Raw genomic sequence first — 16065 nt, forward strand, 5'->3', positions numbered from 1 at the left:
TATTTGAACAGTAAATATGCAATTTCAGCGATTTTGACTATAAAAATGCGATTTGGACCATAAAAATGTTCGAAAATTACTCATACATAAAGATCAGTGGACAAATATTAATATTCATTTTATGTTACGATTTTTTTTTTTTCTTGTCATGATGACAGGGGAGGCTCTGCCTCACCTGCCTCCCCTGACCACACGTCCCTGGTGTGGTTTCAGTTACCGCGGAGCTCTGCGTGCATTTTTCACGTGCAACGCTTCACAGTTGGGAGTTTAGGAATGAGTTATGGACTGGCGCAGGCCTTTCAAAGTTTAACGCCGGCGTTCATTAATATGAGAGCAGATGTATTACAGTGACTGAGAGCTGAACGAGCCCCGGCCGGCTCCGCGCACATCCACGAAAGCCGCCGCTGTTCAGAGGTTTAATTGGATATATGCAAATCCTGAGGAACGTTAAAAGAAGAGAAAAAAGGGGGATTAAAGTGAATTAAGGAGACGGGAAAAAACGCACGTGCAGTGTGCAAACACATAAACACAGGTTTATGTGTTACGACTCAAACAGTCACAGACAAAAGCACAAGATTAACAATTAGTCTTATGTTATTTTTTATCATTAGCAACAAATCCTGTGAAGCGACTAAAACTACTAATGAATTTATCCCTTTAAGTGCTGTCTGTGCAGCCAAAGAATGATGGCGCTCATCTATTAACTCCACTCTATACTCCTATCACAAAACTGTCAAATTCATGTAATAATTCCTCAGACAAATGCGTATCACCCGCCACCTTTCATGCCAGAGTTTTAGACTAAGATCATCTTATGTTTAGAAACGATGAAGCTGCAGCCGTTTTGTTCAAAACTTGAAAAAAACAAAAACAGAATGCATGATCTCATGAGAGGATATGAGATATGTTGCGACTGACTCGCAGCTACTACCTCGCCAGATTTTAGCTCGTTATCTGTAAAAGTGACTGAATCATAGCTGTTTTTGTTTTCTAAGGTCAGTTGGCCGTGGCGGCCGTCTTAAGCCACGTTGCCTCGAAACATTAATCAGCTGTAGATGTACATTCAGTGATTACTTTTTGCAAGTTTCATTCAAATCTGTCCAGTGGTTCACACGATATTTTGCTAACAGACACACAAATACACACTCGGGCAAAAACATATTTACTGTAATATTACACACATGCAAACATGAGCTCGACTAAAATAGAATTAAATCTATTACCAAGCAGCCCAGATGATAGAGAGGAAAATAATCTGCAAAAGGAAGACAGTTTTCAAATCAAACAGAAAAAAAGGGGGGGAGGCTTAAATAAATTCCCTCCACTTGACAACCACCACTGGGCTCATTGCTCTGTTTCACAGCTGGTCCCTGGAACCGCAGAGACTCGGTTTGGCGAATGAGATGGAGCCACGGAGACAAATGAGGAAAAGAGTCCGCGCGGTGACACCGGATCCGCTCCGTAATGGAAGGGCAGGAGCGTCCAGCAGGGAGGGGAATTGGCAGGAACGTTTGAGGGGCTGAGGGAGGCTGATGGAGGGGAGGAATTACAGAGGGCTGCAGGGCAGCTGGAGAGGACTGACGCGAGCTACAAGGAGGGCCGCCTGGCAGAGGGAGTGGGGTCTGGCATGCTAATGGAGCACTTCAGACGGGAAGATTGCAGGTAGGGACAAAAACTCCGATCTGGTTGCTTTTGAAAATCAGGCACTGCTGCTCTGCCCGGTGGATCTGGTTCCAATGAAACATTAAAGAAATCATAAAAAATGTGTTAGAAGTAACTAATTGAGCTGAATAGCTGTGAAAATGTATAGATTTATAATAGGAACACAAACAGAAGTGTTGTATAAAACCCTAATTAGGTCCACTTTTGATGCTGACAGTCTAAAAATAGCTTCAAGAAAATAGTGCATCTCTTCACACTTACAGCTATTTTTAAGCTGCCAAAAGCACAAGTAGACCTAATTTCTTTAAACCTAGAACATCAAATCTTATGCTGCAAGAATAAAACTAGTTTTTAATCAAAGCTGATTTTAATACAGTGAAAGAATCTTGTATTTTCTGTAAAGTTATGAATAAAAACATAATTACACACAGTAAAAGGAATAATAAAGGAATAGCTCAAAGCTATTGAAGTTCTGAGTGGTTTTAAAATGTCAGAAACCCACTTCAGTTTTGACCAGCTGAGGCTGTTCAAAGAGATATCTGCAACAGGTATGACATTAACTGTTCACAATCTTCCCAAAAAAAATCTGATCTCATTAACACTATCCATATATTAGTTATATTTCAGGAAAGCAAACGCTCTATTCAAGTTTGAAAAACAAAACAAAAAACAACGGAAAATAGGACAGATTTATTGCAACATTCAACAGCATTTTTACCTTCACTTGTCACTGAACCCCCCACCCCTTTCTGTAGTGAAGGTAAACTTATATGATGTTGTCTGACTGAAGGCCTAGTCTGGCTATTTTTAACAATGCTGCTGTTTTGCTTTTCATCTCCAATCTCAGAAACATCAATCAGAAGGCTCCGGGCTACAAGTGCATCAGCTCCTACGGAGAGGCGCAACCTGAGACTGACAGAGGAACAGGGAATCTTCGCAGGAGCCAAGAGGAGAAAAGAAGAAATCACTTTGATTTAAAGTTTCTTATTGAGCACATCACAATGCCTGTGCATGCCTGCCATTACCTCCAGCATTTAGCAGGAGGAGAGGCTACAGACGCACTTCACCCTCAGCGTGACTTTATTTAAACAGAGAGCGATCGCACATTTCAGGCACATCTTTCTATTTGCAGTGAGTTATAAAGTAAAATTACGTGGCGGCTGGGTTAATGTGCCCTGTCAAGGTCCTCGCGTGACACGAATGTTATAGAAATGTCGTCAGGCTGTTTGCAAACCGTTCGTGGAAGAAGCCCTGACTTTCTGCATGGCAAACCAAAGCGCAGAGGACAGAAGAGAGAGAGAGAGGAGCAACATGCCAAATTAAAGGCCTAGCACTCCATGAAGGAATGCATATAGCCCAGAGTTCGAAATGAAGATCTTCTGATGTTGAGAAATGAAAGCTAGAACCATTTTGGTCAAACCTTGAGACGCCATGCACAATCTCATGTGACATTAGGAGATGTGTTAGGAGTGACTCTTGGTTACAGCCACATCAAATATTAGCTAAACATCTGTAAACCTGATTGAGATGCAGTAATTTCTGTGTTGGTTAATGTCAATTAGCACGGGCAAAAACATTACCATCTGCCTTTCAGCGTCAGGCAATAAAAACATTTTGTTTTTTTTTTATTTTAGACAAAAAAAAAGGAATTCGGAGTATATGGAGGAGATGACGGGGTGACTTTAGGCGTGATGATGGAGGTGAAAATGCTACATTGCTTCGCTCTGCTCAAAGAAATGTTTTTATCCCTGTGGAACAGCTGTTCGCTAACCCCCCTCCCCCCTTCTTCGGTGGTGTGACGCTATGCTCCATTGCTGGCTAATTACCTGTGTCGCTCTGCAAGAAGATGAGGGGAGATCCCCAAGTAGAAGTGACAGCTGTCTTTGTCCTTCCGTAAGCTGCCGTAAGACACCCCCACCACCACCACCACCCCCCACCCACCCTACATTCACTACTCCACTCCTGAGTGTGCAGCATGTGTCGCCGCCGCGGACACAAATCATGTCAAGGCCACTTCATCCTCAACATCAGCTCCAATAAATCCAGGAAGAACAGAGTCGGAGTACTTATCTCCTTCCTGTCACTACCTGACTTTTCACAAATCATTTACTTGCCATGAATCAACGTCTTGCGAACAGGGAAACATCAAGAGGGAATTGCATGAGAAAGTGCTCCAGTAATAGAGGTTTCAGGTTCAAGACTTAAAATAGTATAAGGACTTTACCTGACATAACCTGCGTGAAATATAATCAAACTTTGATACTTTGATTGCTAAAATGAGGTTACGCTTAGCTCATGATAAAATAATCACAAAGAACAGTTGTGTCTGTGGGGTGAGGGAAGTCGAAGACTCCAGGACATCATGACATGAGCGAGTAAGATTAGGTAGAAGTCCTCGAGAAAGAAAAACAAGCTGCTGCAGCTGTTTGTGTGCAGAAAACCTTGGTCTTGGGAGCAGTTTATAGTATAAAAAGAAGGTAAAAGGGGAATCACCTCAGACACAGCTGGGAATGTGTTGCTGTTTCTTCTTGTTGTGAGTTGTTGTCTCCATTTGGCTGAATGTTTAAATAAATGTATGATTGATAATTAAATCTCTGGTCTGGGACTCGTTTAGTGGGTCCGTCTTTTCTGCAACATCAAAGATCCGGTGAGAGAAACTAAGTGGTCAGGTGAGATTCCTCTGAAAGGAATAAATATTAAAGATGTGGTTTCTCAACACCTGATACTGAAAAACGACTGTGAGGGTCTCATGTCGTCATGGGTTTGTGTGAAGGAGTATTCAGACACCAGCATTCAGATCATTTAAAGCTTTCAAATCAGGCAGTTAAATTTTATAATCAACCAACAAGCCTATGTAGGCTGTGCTGGCAGCTTCATGATGTTCAGCTGGATACTAACATGCTTCAGAGGGAAGAGCAGACTATGCTTTAGGTTACTAAGATGTTTTGGTTTCTGTTTCGGTTTGGTTTGTTTAGAAAGTGCCAGCATCCTTATAAACATTTAAGGTAGTTTGTACCAGTAATATAAATTTACCATCCTCATAACTATATTTACCAGGTCTGCTTTAGCTCCTGCTTCAGAGTAGACACTTTCTTTGCTCAATGGGCACTCTCGAGTGACGTAAGGGGAATGCTGGTTCATATATAAACATATGTTGACTGGCAGAGCAAACTGAATGCTGTCCCAGCACCATTAAAGTAGAAACTACTTAGCTGCCTTTGAATGTTTTCAGCACAAAAGAGACTGATCTGCTGTATGAGTCTTGGCTCCTAAAACTCCTTCTGAATGTCTGTCACGCTCCTAAAAACTCAATTTTAAAAATAAACCAATAACCCCTCAAAACACAGCTCCAGTCCTTCATTGCTGTTGGTGAATGTCATGTGCATAAGTGACGTGGTCAGGATTAACACTGGCTAACTTTTGCACAATCACCGTGTTCCCCTGGTGGTGTGAAAACTAAAATATTGGTCTTTATAACCCCTGTGTAGAGAACATCACTTATAACTCTCAAAGTCCTTAGAAATGCTTTTACCTGAAAGCACTTTTCATCACTTTAGTTTCCACTTTACGCTCTATTACAGCATCCATTTTCTTTACCCGCTTCTCCTTTCCAGGTCACGGGGAGCTGGTGCCTATCTCCAGCCGTCACTGTGCGAGAGGCAGGAGACACCGTGGACAGGTCACAAGTCCATCACAGGGACACATTCAGACAAACAAGACAAACAACCATTCCCAATCTCACTCACTCCTATGGACATCTTTAGAGTTACCGATTAATCTAACATGGATGTTTTTGGTCTGTGGGAGGGAACCAGAGTACCCGGAGTAAACCAACGTGTGCACAGGGAGAACCTGCAAGCTCCACCCAGAAACGCAGGACAGAAAAGCAAAACACGCAAGTCAAAGCGACTGCTAACAGGAGCCACAAAAAAGAACGAATGTTGCCAATCAGAGGCAATTATGTTCTACAGCTCAACAGTTCGACTCCCAGTGTCAAGGAATTCCCAGTGTGGCCAATCTGTCAATGAGAGGGAACGCTGAGCTCCTCAGCAATCCTGCCTGCATAAGAGCCGCGGTAGGCCATGCAGCAAGATGAAGCTCCTTTTCAAGTCCTGCGTGGAAAAGTGAAGGGTAGGAAATGTAAATAAACGCAAGCCTGAGGGAATTTGCGGATGAACGGCCCACGTAACGAACTGTCAATTTAATATTGTGTGGGAGAAAAAAAAGATGGAGAGGACGGTTTTCTTTTGTCTGTTCATTAATATTCACAAAGAAGGACTTATGGATATTGATTGCTCACTCCAAAAGGCAAAAGAAAGTAATCTTTGCATCTACATCTACATCTGATTAAGTTTTGAAGTTACCTGTTTCAAGATGGCCCCATGTACAAGATATCGCAATATAGAATGAGGTTGCATGTAACGTTATTTTAAAGATATAAACAAACTGGGTATAACTCAATCTTTTCTTCCCCAATATAAACTCTGCATGACAGGTGGTGGGCAATATGCACTCCTTCAGTGAATGCTAGGCCTTTAATCTGCATCCGGTATTAATTAAGCAGAGTGATTTCTTAATGCTGGGGTTGTATTTTGGGGTTGGGGACATGGTCAAAGCCTGAAAAAAAATATGTTTCAGACATCTGTTATATTTTCTGAAAGGCTGAACATTTAATTTGGTTATGAATCCATTATCTGCCTTTATGTTATGATGCAGCGCCTCTATAAATACAGAAGGATGATATCTGAACCTTTCTTCAACAATAAGCACTTAAAATATGCACTCGCACACATGCAAAAACTACACATTCAGCTCTCTGAAAGGATAAGGCTCAAACCTTGGCAGACATGTGTTTGTGTCCTTTTTTTTTATATAAACTTCTGCAATTTTCGAGAAAAAAAAAATTCTGATGCTTCTCCCAACGGAGACAGGCTGCAGTGGTTCAATACACCACGACACCAATTAGACGAGTAAATAATGGCACAGCCAGCGAGAAGCACTCCCACGGTGACTTCAACACCTCACTGATCTCCCTGGGGCTGGTCTTATCAAAGCAGCTTTTCTTCATGGACTGAAATTTAGGATCATAGGGCAGCACTAAGTCATCAGTGCCCGCGTCTCTTCCCTGCAGCAAGAGATAAAGTGCTCAATAACCAGGGCGCGTTATTACCACCCTGTCAGCCTCAGAGTCGCTGGTAAATATAAAAAAAAAAGGAGTGGACGGCAAATCTTGTCTTGTAGACGGTCATTTTCTTGACCGGTTTTGAAAGATCACAGTGCAGAGCAAATGTACAGCACCAGACCTGTCAACACTATTAAGCCCTCTGATTGCACCTCTCAAAGTGTGACAATAAATAGTCTTTTTCTTTAATAAAACCAACTCCATCTCTGACTGCTAGACACAATGTGTACATATGTGAGTGGGCATGTCCAATGGCATCACCACTTGTGTTTGTAAGGACTCGAGTCAAGCCTGTTTTCACTCAGAGGTCAGTGAGCTGCAGCAGGAAGAGGGGGGGGACAGAAGCTGAAGAGGCTTAAAGGAATAGTTCAAATGTTTTAGAATTGAATTCTGTGGAAAGGTGATAAACAATTATTATCTTACACTTTGTGGACAGCTCTTTGAACAGCCTTAGATTGGAGAAACGTAGTTTAATTCTGACCAGACCGACAAAGCGGGGCCAGGATTTCTATTGTCCTTAAACAGCTCAAATTTCCAAACTTTCTTAGTGGTTCATGCAAACGCTATTTTATAAACCTTTACACTTGCAAATAACCATAGAAAGTTATGTACATAATGATATAATGTGAAAGTGACAGTAATGTAAAGGGTGATAAAAATAACGCTTTCTACAACAAGTAACACAGAAATTGTTTTGAACCTGTCCATAGAACCTGACTGCAAGAAATCTAAAATATAACCTTAAACAGCTTTCAGCAGAGGAAGAGTTTATCTGCTGGTGTGACCCAAGACAACAATGTGCAGACAACAGAGCTCCAGTTAGACTCCTGTTGGCTCACAGAGCATTCAGCGTGAACAGCAAAGCATTTCCAATCAATATATAAGCTAAAGGGGGTCATTCTAACTTCTCCTACCCGTGCAGTTCCTTCAGAGAAACCGAGATCTTGACGTCGTGTCCGAGCACATGCAGAGCGGCGAGAATGTCGGCCCATTGCACCATCTCCCCCAGAGGACCCCCCTTCAGGACCTTGGGACTGAACACATCTCCAGACTCCTCCGTCAGGAAGCCGACGTGGACTAGAATCTAAATTCAGACAGAAAAAACAAAAAAAGGGAAAAAAAACTACTCAGCTCTTTGTTTAGTCAGTGCAGCATAGAGATTTTTGTTGAAACACTGCAGCTCTGTTATGATGCAAGAAAAACAGGCCGTTCTCACATTTTCTGTTTCCAATTTACATTTCAAACAAATTTTAAGTATTCAGATATTAAACAAAAGAAATTAGTATGAAAACAAAGGAAGCAGATTGACACCTTATTCACACCAACTCCAGGAAAATACAATCAACTGTGCACAAATCAGAAATAAAATTCGAGTGGAGTGCTAATTGATATGCAGAAGGATACATGAGCAGTTTAATAGCTGATGGGGAAGGATATAATTCCCAGGCTGTTAAATATTTAATGAAAAATTAGATTTCTCAACAGATGGAGGCACTTCTTTTTTTAACTCCTGCAGTACATTTGTCTTTGAAACCCTCCTTCTAAAAGCAATTTTTAGACATCTAACACGACATATATTCAGGAAAGGTTATGCATGAGTTACTTACACACAAATTGTTTTCAAAGTTGTTTCGGTTTGCAAATTAAGTTTAAAAAAAAAATCCCCAACCCTGCATTTCTTTTACAACAGGTAAAAAGCTGTTTAGCAAGCAGAACTTTACCAACCCAAGCCGTTACTCACCGCCACAACAACAGTGAAAGATGCAGACTTTTATTAGTGTGGTAAAATAAGATATTTAAGATGTTGGAAACACTCTTATTATTCACATATAATGGTTAAGATTATGCTCCAGATAGATATAGGCTGCAATTAAACAAACCTGGCTGTGTTTAAGGGGTCAAGTTAGGTCTGGAGGATGACTTTTTTAGGATTAGATATGTTGAAAAGGCACCTCAGGCAAAAAAGAAGTGGTATGGGAATTGGAGACAGAGCAAATGAAAGCCAACAGCACTGATGGCAGTAGGACCACACTATGCAGCACTTATGTATACTGAAGTGACATTTACAGCTGTAAAAGTGCTGTTTAATGTGCTGTGGCACACCAGTTAATTAGCCTGCAAACTGATATACGTGCTGCACTTTATGTGAGTGAATGTGGGGATTTTTATTTTTTTTTGCCACCCTAAAACTCTTGGATGTAAGTTGAAATATATGCAAGTGTCAGATCAGATAAAAAGGTGATCTAAGAGAGTTAATATATCTCCATGCCTAGATTCTGTGATTTTCTAGTTTTGTGCAGCAGACAGCCTTGTTTTTTGGAGTCAGTACATTTAAAAAAATAAAAAATTCTCAAATTTGATTTCTGGCTTTAGATTTCTGATTTGTAGATAAATATTTTACAGAGCCAGTATTGATTCGACTCACACTACAGGAACTGTTACTGTGGGAGTTCCACAAGGGTCACTTTAGGGACCCTTAGTTCCAGTGAAAGTGACTCCTAATGCTTCAGCATACCAAGACATTTTGGACTATTTAATGCTCCCAACTTTGTGGGAACAGTTTGAGGATGGCTCCTTCCTGTTCCAACATGGCTGTGAACCGGTGCACAAAGCAAGGTCCATAAAGACATGGAGTCTGTGAATCCCTCTGTCTTCTGTAAGTCTTACTCTGAGTTAAAACATCAGCCATAACTATGACAACAACACATGCTCCAAGCACTAACAGATCATGCAAGACCTTTGTTTAAAACTTTAGCATGCAAAGTGGTAAACAATATGCACTCCTTCAAAGAATGTTACTTTAATAACTCCAAATATTTGTGTTAATGGTCCAAAAAATCAACAATGTGCAGGAAATTAGATATTTAGGCGAGATGTTAGATTTGGGTTCGAAAAATACATTAGGAAGATAACTGATACACTGAAATAATACACAGAAACTTTCAGACCCATTTGAAATTCACTTACTGAGGAGGAATCAATGAAGTATTTAAATTGACTATTGGCTAAATCTGTCATGCCACATCTTTTGTCTTGTGTGTGAGATTAATATTGTTGCTTGAATATGAACTGATTACAAACAAAATCAAAAACTTGAAAAGCAAAAGGAATTGCATAACAAGAGCTCTCCCTTTGTCATCTCGGACAGAAAAATGTTATTTGTGTTTCCAGTGAGACTCCAGCTAATGGAATATGACCATCATATCGCTGATGACTTATGACTAACTCGAGCCGTACAAATTAAAGCAGAACGTATGACATGATTATGGGTTGTCTGGTGAAATACTCAAAGCCTGGAGCGTGCTAACAGCAGAGCAGTACATCAGGCTGATAAACAGAGACAGGCCGGGTTAGAGATGTTCTGCGAAACATCTCTCTTCAACACAAATCACTCCGTTTCTGCTTCCAAACACCACTCAGAGCGATGGAGGCCAAGGCTGCGGGGCTGAGCTAATGGACAGTAACCGCCGCTGTCAAACACACCATTACAGCAAACAAAGCAGTCTCCATCACCGGGGAAGCAAGTAGACATTTGGGAAAACTAATATTAGCAGAAGAAACTTTGATTTATAAATAAAATAAAACGTACATGTACTGACATGAAACAATCAGCCTGCTGACAAGCAAATTACAAATGAATCTCTTTCATTCGCCATTTTAACTTTAAGACATTGAATATTAAATTTATTTCTGGCTACAGAACGACATCAAGGGAGCTTTTAGCATATTTTAAGTTAAAACGTGTGTTAAATCTGTTAGCAAAATATCTCATGAATTGGTGGGTGCATTTTAATGAAACTCTCAAAAAGTAATCATTGGATGTTCTTCTACAGCTGATTAACTTTTGGAGTCAACCTAATTTAAGATGGCTGCTGCAGCCAGCTGACATTAGGAAACACGAAAATGGCTACAACTCTGATGATTTTACAGACACTGAGCTAAAACATGGTGTGGTAGTAGCTGCGCATCGTTCCTAACACATACTCTGAGTGCTAACAGATGAGAAACTTGTGTTAAATCTTAGCATGCGAGGCGGAGGATGATATGTATCCCTTTAAGAAATGCTCCTTTTATGAAATGTGACAGACATACTTTCAAGTGTTTATGTGTTGGTAGTCCTGATATGGTTTCATTGTTTGAGTGTTCAGAACAATACAGAGTTTAGTTATGAGATTACTGGCAGAAATCTTCACACTACACTCATAATTTGCCTTGTAAATGTCTAAAAGGGCAAAATTACTCCGTGTCGCAAGCTATTTTTCAAGTACAAAAGACCTAAACCAACTTCCTCTTCGAATCCTTACAGTCTTTTTTTCTTTGTATTTCGCAAAAGTTCAAATGCAAACACAAGGACAAATCAAATGTCACAGCCTTTTTCATCAAACGCGTGTTCCTGCAGGCAAAACTGTTTTCGAAACTCGGTGGAAAATGTCCCTGTAAATGTCAGTAATGAAATGAACTAAGAACCAGTGAATGTTTGCGAGAGGTTTGCGTCTGTCATTATCTGCTCGGGCCTTTAACCCCGCACGGTGTGATTCACACCAGGCAGACAGAGATAAGGGCAGAAAATATTAGGCCAACCAAATGTCACAGCTGTTCTGGTAACTTAGCAGTCCAGCTTGTGGGCTTTTAAAGACTGCCTGGGCTCCTTAAAGCTGTTTGAGGCAAAGACTATCTATTAAAAGTTTGTTTTTTTCTAATTCTTTCCAGGCCCGACAGATGGATTTGTGTCAAATTATGAGAGTTTCAGAAAAAAAGGAATAAAAATCTCTTGGGTCTCTTAAAAAACACCACACACAGACTCATTATCTGGTGCAATCACAACCCTTTTAAAAGAATAAACCCCACTTCGATCCTCCGGCGTGTGTGGAAGCATGTCCTCGCTCCTCACCCTCTTTTGCTCTCTCCAGCGGCGGAGTTTGTCATCCAGCCGTCGAGCAGCGGAGGCCCACTGCGCCGCCAGCCTGCGCATTCGCCGCTTCATGAAGCTCAGAGACTCCTTCCCGGTGCCCACCTGCTCCAGCAGAGTCCCGATGTCGGACTGGAACGCAGCCTGGATTGCAGTAGCAAAAATAATATTAATAAGAATAAAATCAGGGCAATCATAGCAAGCAGTAAGTGTAAAAAAGAGAACCCTCTGGCATGGTCTGTTCAAGTTCAGGAGAGACTTTGTGTAAAAAGAGAACACCAGAGGTAAAATTGAACCTGAAGCAGAACAGGGGGGATAATAAAAGATTAAACTAAACTGACATTATAAGTTTGTTCTCTATGAGTGAACTATTTATTTATTTATTTACTATTGGTGGGGTAGTTATAACAGCCTGTCATATTGGGTTATGTGTTTGTACCCCGAGGCAAAGCTTCTCTAACTGGCTGCCTGAGGGAATCCTGGATTTACCTGATAAAAAGCCGGTTCGTGTTTCACATCCATTTTAGGCAATCTCTATATTACAACCCAATAAACGTGAACATTATTCAATAAAGAGGAAAGAAAACCCATCATGTCCGCGGCTCTAAAACCCACACCGACTAACAAAAACGGGCAAATTTTCACAGAGACGTCACCCAATTGCACGGCTGTACTGTACTCTGGGAAAGCAGATGTAATATTGCTCCCACCAGCAACAACTCGTGTACAGCACAGCAAGATGTGGAGCACCTAAGGGAAGCCCTGGGATTAGTTTCTGTGAATACAGACTCGCAATCAGGGCAGAAAGCAGAGCTGAAGGAAGAATTCATCTCAGCGTCCATCATGCCAGCTGGACATGACTCTGAGGAAAAACCCTGCAGAATGAGGCGGAGGCGAACAGTGGGGCAGGCAATGTGGAGTTCTGTGGAAAGATTATAAACACTTTATATCTTACCTGTAGTAGATCATTTTTTTGAATGGCCTTCGTTTGGAGAAATTGAGTTTACCTCTGATAACAAACAGTCTGAGAAGGGCAAAGACCAAAGTTCATCGCTGCCATCTTAAAAAAGCTCTTTTTATTAAAGGTTCATAGTAGTTATGATGGCAGAAAGGTTATGATATTTCTATTAGAAGGGCACCAGGTTGCACCAGAAGTACTACAGCTAGCAGGATTCAATGCAAACTGGAGAAACTGCATTTTCTGTAAAAATTCAGTGTAAATGCTGATGTCTGAATGACTGAAATTAGCCAAAAGCTAAGAGAAGCAAAATGCTAATCAAAAGTCAAAAGCAGCAAAAGGCAAGCTAAAAAAAACAGCAAAACTTTAGCCGAATGTGGAAAAGTACAAACCTAAGTTGCTAAGAGCTTCGAAATAACAAAGTGGGAGATAAAAAAGTAGCAGAAGAAGACAAAAATAGTGCAAGTACATTGAAAAAGATTTCAAAGAGAGAAATGTTTCTAAAGGAAATGAGAGATCTAAATGCATATTTATGGAGGAAAAAACACTACAATAAGTTGTTTTAAGACAGCAGTAATCCACTTTGGTCTTAGTCCCACTCTGACTCGTCATTATCTTATCAATATGGTCAAAATTAATATTTCTTTTTTATAACCTTTCACAGAACTCCACCTAAAAAGATCTGAATAATCGCTTTAATAGAAGTTAAATGCGTCATGTGATAACTTTTTTATTTTTATCCAAGTTTTGTCTAAATTGTTTCATATTCTTACAATAATCTATGTGACTTCTTAGAGAATAACCACTACTTCAGCATGTAGAGCCTACAGACCAGAACATGTCTTCTCATTAAGGATATTTTTCAATTTTTTCACCAGATAACTAAGCTATGTATTTTTTTGTATATTCCATGGATTTAACAAATGTGTTTGCATTATTGGGTTAATGTTTTCACTCTAAGTGACACTGTCGCTCTGTTTTCACCCTTCGGTTGACTCTGTTATTGTGGACAGAAACTAATTATACGGAGCTACCTGCTTCTTGGGGAGAGGCTTCAGGGTAGGCGTAGCAGTCTGGTTCCTCCAGACCAGCGGGGGGCAGAACCACTCCACCTCACTCAGGTAGATGAGGAAGGAGCAGTCAGAGCCGTCGACGCCGTAAAACGCGTAGCAGGGGTCGGACGTCCAGCGAGCGCGCATCCACTGGGAAAGCAAAGATCCAATCTGTTGTCTCAGAGATGTAAATACTACAGATCTCACTGGGCTGCAAAGTGTTGGAGACAAACTGTGAACGGGTTCTTAATTTCTTCACGCAAGCCACACTCCTGTGTCGCAGGCATTTTAAACATGTTCACAAACGTTTCCAAACTAAATTTTCTTTCAAAATAGAGTCGTTTTGTGACTGATTGGAGCTCAAACTGAGACATGATCGAAACACTTTGTCACTAAATTGCAAAAAAGAAAATAAAAAAAATCTGCACACCATTCGCAGGAATGTCACAATTTATACACAGTTACGTACAAAAACAAGTCGTAAGTTCCAAATGAATTAAAAGAATGACTTTTAAAAGTGATTCTTCATCCACATCAATGACCTTTAGTACACACATTTTCTCTACATATGTTACCTATTGGTTACTATTATTACACATCCCTTTACCACTCAAATCTATCTAACGAAAGCTGCATCTTTCCAGACATGATTAATGAAAACTGCATATTTAGAGGTGCTCCAGTTTTATTTTGCATGTTTTCTAAGAATTCTATTCCTCCCTCGCCTGTGCTTCTATTTTAGTCCACTGTACTCCACACAGTACACTACTGTATTATACAGTTTACAGGGTGTAAATGGAAAACTATTTTTTAACTCCCACTTTTCTTTAAATAATGCTTTCTCATCTAAGTACAGGATTTTACAGACACCCACAGACTATAAACTTTCAAACATTTTGTTTTGTAAAACTCATGCTGCAGCTGCACCTCTGTAAGTCATTAAAAACAACAAAAGGGGCAAATGCATAAAATGGTTTGCTCTTCTCTCACATGATGAAGACTTACATCCATCTTGCTGCTGCAGTCTGGATAACGAAGATCTTTGGGAATCTCGCAAAATCCAAACGCTCCGTCCCGAACTGGAAAAGAAAAGGCATAAACATGGGCGATTTAGAAAAAAAGCCACAATGGGTAGACTTCAGAACTTAATCTGATATAGATGTACATCCAATGATTACCGTTTGTTTCATTACAGCCTGTGCTCCATTCATGAGATATTTTGCTAACAGATAAACGGGGTTAATGTCAAAGATTTAAACAGAGACTTTGAGCCATCTTTTAGTGCTCAGAGTATGTGCTGAGGATGTCTCAGCTACAACTGCACCAAATCTTAGCTCAATTAAATAAAACTGTTGTTTTAGAACAACTGTTTTTGCTTACAGCACTATTCTTCTGTGGTGTTCATGGGTGTTGCCAGACTTTATACTGCTGTTATGAATCTGATGTGGCCCAGCAAACAACATAAATATATCCAGCATTCTGTGATTAAACATTTTAAAACTAATATCAGCATATCCTTTTTTTTACTGGAAGGCTTTTGGAGTGGAGACCCAACATGGTCTCAAAGGAGGATGTAAAATGGTAACAAACTGGGTACTTAAGGGGTGCTTGGGCCAGTCCATATAGGGTACTTACAGGACCACATGTGGGGGTACATACAGGCAACTGGCAGAGATTCATACAGGGTACTTAGAGGACATTTGGGGGGTACAAACACAATTTTTAAAGGGTAACTACAGGTACTTAAAGGGTATTTGTAAAGGGGAATTTAAAGGGGAATTACATGGTATTTACAGGGTACCTATAGGGTACTTATAGGGTAATTACTTAGTATTTATGGGGGTACTCACTGGATAAAAACAGGATGAATACAGACTACTGATGGGGGAACCTACAGGGTACATATAGGGGGTACTTACAAAGTATCTTTGGAAATCGGGCTGTTTTATGAAGTGACTTGTTACCTTGTGCAGTGCTCCAGTATAGCCTTTATATCTAAGAACGCCTCCGGTGCTGTTGTAAGCTCTATCTCAACATTTACTTCCATCTTGAGTTGGGTAATTTTTTTTCCTTCTATTGTTTTATTGTGGAGTCCAACTGGTAAATGAAATCTGTTCCAGGAGATCGCTAAAGGGGTTACAGTCTAAACTCTGTTGTGTCCAAAAGTGAAAATGAAGTCTTGTGCTTCCTGAAGCACACTTTCACAGTTTGAGCCTGATGAATCCTGGCACTGTCATCTAATGTGAGATTGGTTCTTAACCAACCAGCTCTCACAACTGATAAAGGAGGGAGACGGCAGCTA

At 40.5% G+C, this 16065-nt stretch overlaps 1 protein-coding gene across 2 annotated transcripts in view; it reads right to left on the bottom strand.

Moving 5' to 3' along the window:
• The window catches only part of LOC108242934 (alpha-1,6-mannosylglycoprotein 6-beta-N-acetylglucosaminyltransferase B), a 62836-nt gene that overhangs the window by 22836 nt on the left and 23935 nt on the right, over positions 1-16065 (bottom strand). For both annotated transcript variants that reach the window (XM_017428095.3, XM_025008540.2), the window contains exons 5-8: positions 14769-14842; positions 13746-13913; positions 11736-11897; positions 7759-7928 (exon numbers count right to left, since the gene is read on the bottom strand). In XM_017428095.3, the coding sequence (XP_017283584.1) occupies positions 7759-7928; positions 11736-11897; positions 13746-13913; positions 14769-14842 (574 nt within the window). The remainder of the gene's footprint in view (positions 1-7758; positions 7929-11735; positions 11898-13745; positions 13914-14768; positions 14843-16065) is intronic.

The sequence above is a fragment of the Kryptolebias marmoratus genome, linkage group LG12 (assembly GCF_001649575.2).
Source record: "Kryptolebias marmoratus isolate JLee-2015 linkage group LG12, ASM164957v2, whole genome shotgun sequence".
NCBI lineage: Eukaryota > Metazoa > Chordata > Actinopteri > Cyprinodontiformes > Rivulidae > Kryptolebias > Kryptolebias marmoratus.